The sequence below is a fragment of the Melanotaenia boesemani genome, chromosome 13 (genome assembly GCF_017639745.1).
Source record: "Melanotaenia boesemani isolate fMelBoe1 chromosome 13, fMelBoe1.pri, whole genome shotgun sequence".
In the NCBI taxonomy this organism is placed as follows: domain Eukaryota; kingdom Metazoa; phylum Chordata; class Actinopteri; order Atheriniformes; family Melanotaeniidae; genus Melanotaenia; species Melanotaenia boesemani.
This window is the reverse complement of record NC_055694.1, coordinates 26,850,133-26,862,320: the sequence shown is the minus strand read 5'-3', so window position 1 is coordinate 26,862,320 and position 12,188 is coordinate 26,850,133. Positions and strand designations below refer to the sequence as shown.

The following is a 12,188-nucleotide window of genomic DNA, read 5'->3' as shown; positions in this document are numbered from 1 at the left end:
ATGTCCATTTATTTTCTTTACTTTTTATTCCACTTCAGGGTTGGAGTCTGTCCCAGCAGTTACTGGGTGAGAGGCAGCGTACACCCTGGACAGGTTGCTAGTCTCTCTTGTATGTCTTCAAAGGAATTTTAAGAGAAAATGGTGAATTGTACATGAACAGAATATTTGAACAAGTTGTAGTCCACATTCTTTATTTTGTCCTCTTTAAAGTTCACTTGGTCCCTTATAATATAGAAGTGCTAAGATTTTAATCCAGTTTATTGTCTGTTACAACAGAAAAACACACCTGATGGCTAAAATTCACTATCAGATATTATCCCGTGTGTGTTTAGAAAGAAGCAAGCTTTACATAGGTTTGAAATTTATCCACTTTGACAAATAAATCCTGAATTTATCATCCTTCTTCAAGTGTGCAAAGTACTACTTATGAATTCATTATTGAATTTTGTGCATAACAATGCAATCCATTGCAATTATTTTTTGTATTTTTGACTAGTACTACATAATAACAACTATCATAGTTTCTGTTTGGACCTGCAAATTTCCAACATTAACGGCTTAACAGTGAAAGTATTAATAGTAAATTATTAGTAAACGTTTTATTTACGAATAGTTAACTTGTAATTATTGACCAAAAAGCTTCTTATATGCTTTAAAATGAGCTTGTTTTATCAAATTTGTTTGATTTGAAAACAATAATATAAAACAAGTGATCTTGCATGAGGCCCATCATATTTAGAAGTGAAAACCTTTTTTTATTTGTGACTTAGTATCTAAAGATATTTATCTGCTACATGCAAACAAAATAATGCAAAAGCACTTCCTGATTTTATATAATAGAAATTAACCCCCCAAAAAGGAAAATACTGAATTAGAAAGTTCACACTTTCATAGGTGTTTATCCAAGAGCTAGTAAGTATTATGTTGCTGATTTAATGCAGCAAATTCACTATGCATGTTTTGTTTCTGTGATTATGTTGACTAAAGAACTGCATTACAATAGAAATCTTGAGACAGAAATCTTTATTTCTTCTGCCCCCCTAATTTCAGCTACATTTAAAATATTTTTCTTGCAATTATAAAGGATGGTTTTCCCATCTGTGACTGCTGCAAGCAGCATTGCTTCTTCAAAGAGGCAAAATAAGTGACATCACCTTAAGACAATGCAGCACTTGGGGCCAACTCCAGTAGCCATATTCGCACAGTCTTAAGACATCTGTAGAGTAAACTGATCACTGTATGCTGGAACCATAAACTGGAGTAAACTGCACACTGGAGACAGGGTTGTGAGATAGCACAAAGAAGTGAATTTTGACAAAAAGAACTCTGACTTGATAGCTGTCGCTAAATTCAGCAAATTAACATCTACAACTTACAGACGAGTGAAATATTTCAATAAGTGGACTCTTTTTTTTTTTTTTTTTTTTTTTTTGGAGGCCACGTTGATGCAGGGGAAATTTGTGATCAAAAACTATCATTCTGATTTCCAGTGCTCTGCTTCTCTAAGCTACGATATCTGCTTTTTTCCTATCTGTGTATTCCAGCCAAATCAGTAGTGAGGAGTCATACAAACACAATGAATCTGCACGAACTCCGATGTTCCTCCAGCACACTCAAAACACTGAAACCAAGGGAGAAATAGGTATACTCGAATGCATTGGAGTTTAGATGAGGTTTTGTCGTCGGCTGTTTTTGTCAGCAGTAATGTTATTTACATTGTTCAGTTATGTACAGTAGAGAATCTCCCAGAGATGTTAAGTTCTGTAAAGCTGCAATGGGGTACTCCTTTAAATTCCTCACATTTGAAAGTCCTTAGATGAAGAACCATATGAGTCCCTGTTGAAGTGTTTTGAATGCTTAATAATGGACTTGCTGCCGTATTGCAAGACTATGCGAGGAGTACCAGTAACCTGCTCTCTGGTGTAACATGAATGCACAACATACAAACTTAAAGTCAGCAAATCTTAAAGAAACTGTAAAATGGACATTATGGTTCTTCATCTTAAGGATTGAATTTCTCTCACAAATCAAGACTTTAAATACAGTAAATATTGTTTTTCTTCATAAAGGTATTCGTAGAGAAAGTCAAGTGTTAAATGCACTGTACAACATTGTATAATACTTTTTTTTTCAAAATATAGTTTATCCCAGTGTGTTGTTTTTTTTTTTTCTTTTTTTTGTTGGTTGTTTTGTTTTGTTTGTTTATTTTTTTTATCTATGGACTCCTGTACACCAGGTGTCTGCATTGAGATTGGGATGATATCCTGATCATTGGAAAGCAGAGAGGAAAAGTAGAGGGGTAGTAGAGAAAGAGAAGACAAAGAGAGATGTTGTCCAGTTCCACTGCTGCCCTCAGTGAAGACGCTGCACTCCATACCGTGGCTCTCTTCTATCTCGCACCTCAATCTGGAGAAAACAAGACATAACACTTTTTAATCATCTAATGTGGAAATAAAATATCAAATAATGAACATGTACGTGTCCTAGTCTGGGGTATTTGTTGTTTTATGAATTTATGATTTATTTTATTGTACTCCTGCTCTGTGTGGTTGACTTAACTCCTGTTGTATTGTGTAGAGTTTATATTCCTTGGTTACGTAAGTTAGCTTTACCTTTCAGCTATCGCACCGGAAGTATAGTTGAATTTTTAAGAAAAAAAAAAAATCTATCATCTTTGCATTCTTTTTAAAATGTGTGATGGTTTAATGCAATAAAAGCCCAGGATGTGCAGCAATTTCACAATTTTTGAATTGCAATTATGACGCTGCGTTCTTTTGCACCATGGACCAACGTAGCTGTTTCACATTTCAGTACGAGACCACAGCAGCACTTTAGCTACAGTGATATGAGCCCCTTCAATCTAAATATGCTTTGCTCAGGATTATAAATGTTGTTGGTATTTTAAAAGAACTGCAGGCAGAGACAGTGGAGAAGGCTCCAGAGAGGAAGAGGTAAAAAAAAACATGTCAGTGTTGGACTTCCAGGGAAGAGCTTGTGAAAGGCTGCTGCTGATCTGGTTCAAAGACAAATGCTCACAAGACTAAAAGAAAAAAAGACAAATGATCACAAATGATGATCAGTAGTTTTTAATCTATATTTTCATAGAAAAATAATTATAATATACAGATACAAATATGAAATGTGTTCACACATCAATTTATTTATGGAAATATGTACAAATATGTTCAGAGCCCAATACAGTAGTATAATATTTAAACAAAATTGATTTAATTTGTTATTCTGTCACACCTAAGGCCACATTTTATTTCATACACTGGTGAGACAAAGTTATAAGGGCTTTATCCCCTCTATAGATGCTGCTTGTATACTTCTTTGGTTAGTTATTCCTAACACACCCCATTTCACACTTTATTCATCACATATTACACCTATTGTTTTGAGTAATGACATCATCACAAAGCTTTGGTCCCTTTATAGAATAAACACACAAACTGAGGCAGTTCTGGATACTCAGTAGATTGAGTACTGTTCTGGTGTACAATCAGTTAGTACTTGTGTCTATATAAGGATGACAGGACTGACAGGTAGTCAGTCACACTAAAGGTTATCTTTAAGATAATCACTATTTAATTTGTCAGCGAGATGTGATCCCTCTCACATGCAGAGATTTGTGTAACACATCTTCTGACATTAAGCAGAATGTTCAGTTGACTTTTTTCTTTTTTTAAAATTAAGATTAGAAAACAGTTTGTGAGCATTTATCTGTTTTTCTATTTGTCCTGTGAGCCTCTGTCCTTGCATCATCTGTAGGATTGTTGATGTTAGCTAAAAACTACAACAATTTTCTAATACCACTGTTAGATAATCTGGACAGTCCTTTTGCACAGACATATGCTACTGCCAGCCTCTTCTGAACAAAATGAACATGAAATGTTTAAGGAAGCCAACTCACCCTTGACACAGCAAAATCTGCAAGGACAGAAGAAAAACAAGTATTGGCATTACAGTGAAATAATGATCAGGAAAAGTTCATTTACAGTATGCTGGTTTAGGAATGAGTTAAACATTTTACTTGCATGCTGTCTAATACCAGCTAAATCAAAACTGATAAATAAAACTTAAAATCGTTGGTCTGTCTCCTTGAAATTACAGATAGATTTTTTTGTTTTCTTTTTTTTTTTCTTTGCTTTTTAGTAATTCTTGGTTAATCATTCTTTAACTCAGAGGCCCATTAATATTGCACCTTAAAAAGAAAATGGCCCCAATGGATTTTTGAAGAATTCAAATATAATTACAATGCTTTCAAGGAAGAGAACATGGTTAAAAAAATATTCTTAATGACCAAAAAACGTTCTTTTACATTTAATAAATGAAAATTATTCTAAATTATTTTTACTTTTTAAATGTCCCAATTAAAAGAAAACCCTGTTTTTTCACCAACTCTAAGGCAAAAGAATATAGTCAACAAAATGAACTTGCTCTGAAATGAATGACAGATCAAGACTCAAAGTTAAAGAAAATAATAAAGATAATAATAGTTAAGATATTTGCTTGATTTCTTGTTTCAACTGAACGTTTTCATGGATTATTTTTTGGTTGTGGTAAAATAGCATTCACTATGTAAGAAAGAAATATGAGCCCTGAAAAAAAGAAAAAAGTTGATGAAGCTTTAACGGCATAAAATGTGTAAAATCTTTCAGACCGTCGCTGAGGTTAATCAGATAAGAAAAGACACGCCCACGCTCTGGAATATCTCCAGTTACCATGGAAACCATCATGGAGATAGACCATTGGAGAACTGAGACGTCCTATGTCACTATTCTCTCTCCATCTTTGACTCTTTCTCCTCTCTGTTACTCCGTGTTGCTTTGTATATCAGGCTGCTCTCAGTCTATCATGCCATGTCACAGAGCTTTATCTTTGTTTTCTGTAATTAGACTGAATGTATAAACTTCATTGTGTTGATTGTTTAAAATTAAATCTTGTGTTGTTCCTTTTCTACCGCGGCTTTCTGCCATTCCTTACTACTTCCTTTCTCTCCCTTTGGCTCAAACAATGTGATTCGACTACCCTGATGCAACATCATGCAAACTGTCAGAAACCCTCTGGAGGACTCTCTCCCACTCTTACATTCAGCACTGAAAGCAATTTGGCTGAAGAAACTGAGGTCAGATTGGAGTTTATTCATTTTTAAACTGAGCAAATCTTGCTCTTGGTAGCCTCGCGGTTGAAGCATAAAAATTGGAAGGAGGAAGGATTTGCTTGACCCACCTTTATACTTTTGAGGTATATACAGTAGCTATGATGCTAAATTTCTTGCCATTAAAAGCTCTGGTTTTAGTTTTTAATAGTAGTATTTTTCACATACTTAACTAATGAGTGCATGTTTGAATGTTTAAAATGAGATTTTACAGATTATAACTGAAAACGACTTTTTTGTTGAACTCTGTTAACATTTATAAAATTTAGCTAGCTAGCTCATTAACTCTGCCAGCAGGTTCCATTTCAGTGAACAGAGTAAATGCTGAGAGATATCTTTTGGTTCATTTCATATAGAAATTTAATCTATGGTTCAATTTGTCGAATTAAATCTTCTATAACTGTAATTCACATTTATTCCATGTGAGAATAGAAAGTCTAAGGAATAGCGGTTAGCTCAATGAAAACATAACTGCTAGTCTTGTAAGTGCCAAAATTGATGAGAAAAATGGTAATGTAGTTTATGTTCAATCAATCAACAATTTAACTTAATATTCATTCTTTCACTATCGCTATGCTTACCTTTGTTATCTGTCTGCAGATCATCAAGATAGAAGTCTGTCTGCCGATTTCCCAGGACAAAGGCCAGGAAAGAGAGGATGAGGGCGTCCAGGATGCCCATGATGGCCAGCATGTAGGCCCAACGTACAGAGCAATCACCCAGAGAATATTTCCCTGTGTGCTCTCCACACATGTCCCGGATCACCTCTGCATCCCATCCGTCAGGGAAGATCATGCAGCCAAGCACCAGGCACACTCCTGCAGGAAGACATTGAGAATTTGCATTTAAAAATAAATAAATAAATAAATGCATTTTGGTATCTAGAGGATGTAACAACAAAAAGAAAAAAATAACAAGTTAGGATGGGGAAACATTTCTTTTTCACATACTGCAGCACTAAATGCTTCATGCACGTATGCAGTGATAATGCGGATCAGAATAATCACCACCCACGTGCCCGATTTGTTCAGTATGTTCAGTTGTCCAAATATGGTGCCATGCACACTGATGTCCTTTTCATTCAATGAAGGAACTATTAATAATTGTCCAATCACTGTATAATGGGTTGGTTGATGAAGATATCATCTTCTGTTGCCACTTACTAGTTCAAAAGTTCAGCTATTTGATCATTTTTAAGACCTCTTTAAACACTGTTTATTTATGTTCAGGCTTTGTCTTATTTATTCCCCTAAGAAATGCTGAAATTCTCTCTGCAAATAAACAGCTTCAGGCAGCCAGTCATTTCTAGCCTATTAATCTGTCCATGGATTCCCAATTCTTTGTTTTAGATGCAACTTCACTGCATGCATCACAACAAATAAGATGATTAATAGTTTTTACTCCTATTAAATTTCCTTAAAAGTACAGAAATTAATTAAATCCACATGATCTTGTGGCTCAAAATACTTGACTAAATGATAAAGTAAACAGAGTGTAGACATGGGGACACAACACACCAGAGCCATCCAGTGAAATGCATATGCAATTCCAGCATTAACAAAAAAGAGTAATCTAACTCTGCACACAGTGTGCATCAAGGGGAAACTGTAAACTGATTTAGCCATATTCTAATCCGCACTCACCAGCACTGTTTAACTAGGACTCAGTCTGTGCCTCAGGGGTTGTAGGTAAAGCAGAGGGCTCTACTGGGAGATGTGGAACATACATGGCAGACATCACTACGAATACTTATTCAAGGCTGTACATTTCTTTTACACACGCATCAGTTGTGATATGCATGACATGTTGGACAGGTGTAGCAGAGCCTGTGATTATACGCATGAAAAGGTTTAATGCCTTGAGCTTAGTTGGTGCGTAATTGTGAATTTTTAACGTGCTGTGTGTGCTGTTGAACAGCATTGAAGCAAAGGAGCTGCGATGTAAAGTCATTTTGGGTTGCTGATAAAGGGCTTTTCGTACACTTCTCTGATCAGCTGCTCACCATGCAGTATCCTTTGTGTCAGTGAAATCCTCAAAGGTTAATGACAGTTTTAGACGTTTGTCATCAAACATAGAAAAACAGATTCTGGTCATGCTAACAAGGTTAAAAACTTGATTTTTACTGGAGGCGGATGAGCCACTGCTAGGATCAAATTTTCCAATAATTATCCATGTGTCAAGTCAAGCATGTTACTGAAGCTATCTCCTGGAAGTGGTGCATACCACTGAAGTCTGTATTCACTGAACAGCTTGCATCATATGCACAGTATAATGCTGGTTGCAGATTAAGATAAAACACTTTTCCCCCTTGCAGCAAAACACAAGACTTTACTGAGAAAATATTAATGAAATGCAGTTTGATGAAAAATGTTCACATATATGTCAAAGCTGCATGAGGAAGCTGTTCTTGTATAGGCAGACGTCAATGATCAGCTAATATTAAAGTGAAGGACATTAGTCAAGCTTGTACTATGCAACAACGGTGATTCCCACTGAAAACCTTATTGTTTTATATAGCCTACTAGCAATCCATCATGAGAAAATGGTGGGTGGTGAACTCATGGCAACAGATGAAGGAGGATATGAGATTAATCACAACCTTGCTGCATAAACATGCAAACAAGAGGAATCTTATTTTAGTTTGAGATACACACCGTTTGTGGTCCCTGCTCTGACAATATGATCGCTGGCATAATGAGAGAATGTAATGAGAGAACATAATGACGATAATACAGTAAGTAATGAGAGGATAGAAGAGCAAAGGAAGTAATCATCGTGGGAAATCATCACATTATTGGTTTCTTTTATAACCTCTGTGCAAGATATTAGCCATGATGAGAGATGATAAAATCATTATCTGAGTAATGAGCATCAGGTAACATGTTTTATGGATTTTTGATGAATGTTTCCCCACTTGGCATCAAACTCATCCAAAGTTATTGTGTGGGCTTGTTGAAAATATGGCAGCAGAGCCACTCAAAGAACCTTGATGGGCACAATATTCCAGTCTCATGGCAACTCATTTACCAGTTATTTGCTTTGCGGTAAATATTTACCTATTGTGTCCAATTAGTCTCAAAGTGGAAGAAAGTGGAAAAAAAAAAAAAAAAGTCAATACAAGAATGCTGAACTGTAGACTAAGTGGAAAGGTTTCCTTGCAAGGGCAGTGTCATTAGTTTGGCTAAAACCCAAGTCCAGATTCAATAAATGTTTACTCTCAACTCAAATTTAAAATTTAAACTAATCTGATCACAATGGGGGGAAATGGTTGTAAAGACCACAGTGATCTGCAGGTGTTAGACATGGAAACTTGTACTTCTGTCATGTTAAGTTGTTTTCTGCTGTTTTATAGTTAAATAGTTAATGAGGTGGCTGTTACATTAAGGAGCAGCTGTATATAAACTATACTAAACCTACAAAGTTATTCAACCTTGATGCAACAACTACTAAATGCTATTGAAAGCTATTTTTAATTTAGTTTTGCATAATTTTGTAGAAATGTGCGTAGCCCATCTGGTGACAACAATATAAAAGAAAAAAAAAAGAAAAACAAAAAAGAAAAACACCCAAATCCACTATTTGTTATTACATTTCTGAGATTTCCTGAAAATTTAATTAAAATATGTCCATAACTCTTTTAATTACGTTGCTAACAGACAGACAAACCAATGGGCGTTTGAAATGGACGTACATATCATCTGCCGTGGTAGTAGTAATTACGCAAAGCCTTGCAGTATTAAGCCACGTTACTAATGCTTGAGAACGAGATAAAGTCAACTAATGTGTTAACAACTTGCCATATGTCAGCATATTGTTTTCAATTCAAACTGTGCGGCTTTAGCAGCAGCATTAAGTGTCTCTTATTAAGTGTTACAGATAGCAAAATATCATAATGAAACATCTCAGTTTATAATGTTTTGGGCTTTTGAGGATCCCCCAAAAGGTTACCATGGTGTAGACAGACTTTTTGTGGGATCTGTAGTTTTTAGAGAACAATATCACAATATCACAGCCACTGCTGAATGGTGTATCTGGTGTCTTGTTTAAGTACAGAAGCAGAGCTTTTACCCACCAGAAATTAGGATGTTATTATGTTATAAGATGATAGTTTTATTGTAAAAATGTGGAGTATAAACCATATTTCTCTTTAAATGAGGAAACTAGTAGATCAGAAAAAAAATGTCTCATTTACCAAATGGGGTTAAGTTATACTTTATAATAGGCTGAGACAAGGAGAGACTGGACAATGGTGAAGCTTAAAGGACACTGATTTTGTTGCCTTCAACCAGATTAATTTTAGTTTTCAGAAAACTGCTAGGCTATAAGAAACATGCTCTGTGTTTTGCTCTTTTATGCTGGAAGTAGAAGATGTCCTACATTAACCAACAGATGAACAAGATTTCTTCTAAAGGCCCATTTATGCATAATGCAGAAGACGGATACGCAAACGGACGGACAATTTCATTTGTCTCCTGTACTGGTTTACACGTGTAAATTGGTCAGTTTTCACAGAGCTTAGCAATCTGTCACTTGATGCAACAACAGACGCAGAATAGCTGACATGCGACCAGCGAAAGAAACAAATCAGAGAAAAAGAAGATCAGATAAAAAAAACAAAACAAAAGCGCAGAATAAAAATGAAAACAAGGACAACTACTACTCAATTTAAACATTTTTTTTGTTCGTTTAGTAGTCCAAACATGCATGTAGCGATGACAGCTGTGTCTGTGTCTTATTTACCTTCCTTTTCCATTTTTAAACTAAGTATTTAACAGTGGGCAACAGCAGGCTAAAAATACCCCCCACTTTCCCACAACCCACGAAAAGCCCTTTGAAGCTGCTGGAGGAGGTGGTGGTGGGGCGTGTCCCTCCTCCTTTAACACCCCCACCTTGACTCAAGACACTGCATTCTGAACTGGAGGAAAGGAACTTCAAAGATACAAAGCAGAGGAATCAAACAGAAGGCGGATGGAAAAGCAAAGAGGAAAGACGGTCAAAGCTAAAGAGTAAAAATGAAGGGTTGTGGGATGGAAGACAGTCAGAAGTCCATTATGTCTTTTTTTTTTCCTTTTTCATTATTTCCTGTCATTTAATTTTGGTGCTGTATTTACAGTCTGTTAGCAGTCAGAAGGCATCAGAGCACAAACACACACACACACACACAAAAAGAAAAAAAAAAGAAGAAAACATTTGTTGATGTAAAGATGGGGATTTGATTTCAACTGGTAAAAAAACTTTATTTATAGCACATGAATTATATTTTTAGAATTATTGCATAATAGTTTTGCCAGATTCTTTTATACACACGTCTTCACACGTCTTTTTTCCATTACAGACAAAAAGCCAGAAATATTATGCAAGAGCTCTAAAAATATCATCAGAGTGCTGTGTGTGTCTGCATGTGTGTGAAATGGTTTCCACACTGGTTCTTCTGAGCCGCTTGACTCTTTGTCAGCTGTTTATATGGCTTTGACGCCATCCTACACTGTCTTGTGGATGCTTGAATTATGTCATATTTAACCTGCAGTATATTTGAATTAAAAAGGGAAACTGGTAGATTAGGGATAATAAAATAAATTCTTTGATAGATTGCATGTAAGCTAAATTCATGGCCTATTACAAGCTGCATGTCAACAGGAATGAGATGCAAGATACAAAGAGGAATATAAGTGAGCAATGGCATTGAGAGTGAGTATACTGGTGGTTTTACTGTAGTGCAAAAAAAGAAAATAAGAAACAAAAAAGACCCAGTTTGCTCAGAAATTTCACTATGATTTTTTTTAACATACAATGGAATTTTATCATAACTGGGAAGGTGAAAGAAAACAGATTAAAAAAAAATTCCTCATGGGATTGGAATATTTCCCACCAAGCTTTTTAGCACTCCCTGCTGGTGGAAATGAGTAAATACACTTTTTTTTTTCCTTTTGGATTGATCTTTGCTGACCCACATAACATTTCTTTATACCATACAGCAGAAATGTCAAACTCCAGTCATCAAGGGCTACTATCCTGCAGATTTAGTTTTTTCTTTGCTTTGATTTATCTGCACAATGACCCATTAAGAAAGAAAGTAAGAAAGAAAGAAAGAAAGAAAGAAAGAAAGAAAGAAAGAAAGAAAGAAAGAAAGAAAGAAAGAAAAGTAACTAATGCTTCTCAAAGTGATGAACTAAGAGATTCAGTGATGTACACATTTTCATACTTTCTCAGCTCCTCAATCAGCTGTTCATTAAGTGTAATAAGGAGACCAGTTTTCTCTCACAGTTTAAAAAGTCCTGAAAGAAATCCTGGTGTTACGTTAACATACCGGACAAATATTCAGCCTGTTATTCTGTCTGCTATTGTGCAGTTCAATAACTTGCCTTTCCAGATTAAATGTTCGTTCTTGGTCTTGGATTTTGTTAAATAAATTTCTTAATAAATGTGACTTATAGTCCAGTGCGACTTATATATGTTTATTTTTCTCTCTCTCTCTCTTCTTGACACATTTTATGACTCATGCGACTTATAGTCCAGAAAATACGGTACATGTGTTTGTTTGCTCTGGAAATGTTAGGCAAAATATGTTCAGCCTGAGTAATTCAATCATAAAAAATATTCTAAAAATTTGAAATGATTTGCAATCGACTGGCACCCTGTCCAAGCTGTATTGTCTAGTAGCTGCTGGGATAGTCTCCAGCACCCCCATGATCCTGCATTGGATTAAACAAAATTGATGGACGAATGGAATTTAAAATGTTTATTTCTTGATGCCAAGTTGTACCTTTCAACATTTCCATATCCAGTGACCACTTTAAAATATTAAAGATAAAAATAAGGAAACTGAAACCTTCTGTAAATAGTTTAAACTCTCCCCTTCCTTGTGGGAACGTGGTCATGCTGTTTAAAGTCCAACAAAGCTTCTGAAGCAGAAAGGTGTGAACATAATTGCATTAAGGGATCACCATGTCCTGTCCATAATGTAATAAAGCTGTCTGAGGTTTGCCTTTCTTTCTGTGTTTGGACCTTGGCCCGATGTCCTCCATCT

At 35.6% G+C, this 12,188-nt stretch overlaps 1 protein-coding gene across 1 annotated transcript in view; it reads right to left on the bottom strand.

Annotated features, from left to right (window-relative positions):
* Positions 1-352: 352 nt before the first annotated feature.
* The window catches only part of LOC121651203 (LHFPL tetraspan subfamily member 4 protein-like), a 28,443-nt gene continuing 16,607 nt past the window's right edge, over positions 353-12,188 (bottom strand). The window contains exons 2-4 of the mRNA XM_042003193.1: positions 5,743-5,979; positions 3,914-3,930; positions 353-2,406 (exon numbers count right to left, since the gene is read on the bottom strand). Of these exons, the coding sequence (XP_041859127.1) occupies positions 2,353-2,406; positions 3,914-3,930; positions 5,743-5,979 (308 nt within the window). The 3' untranslated portion in view covers positions 353-2,352. The remainder of the gene's footprint in view (positions 2,407-3,913; positions 3,931-5,742; positions 5,980-12,188) is intronic.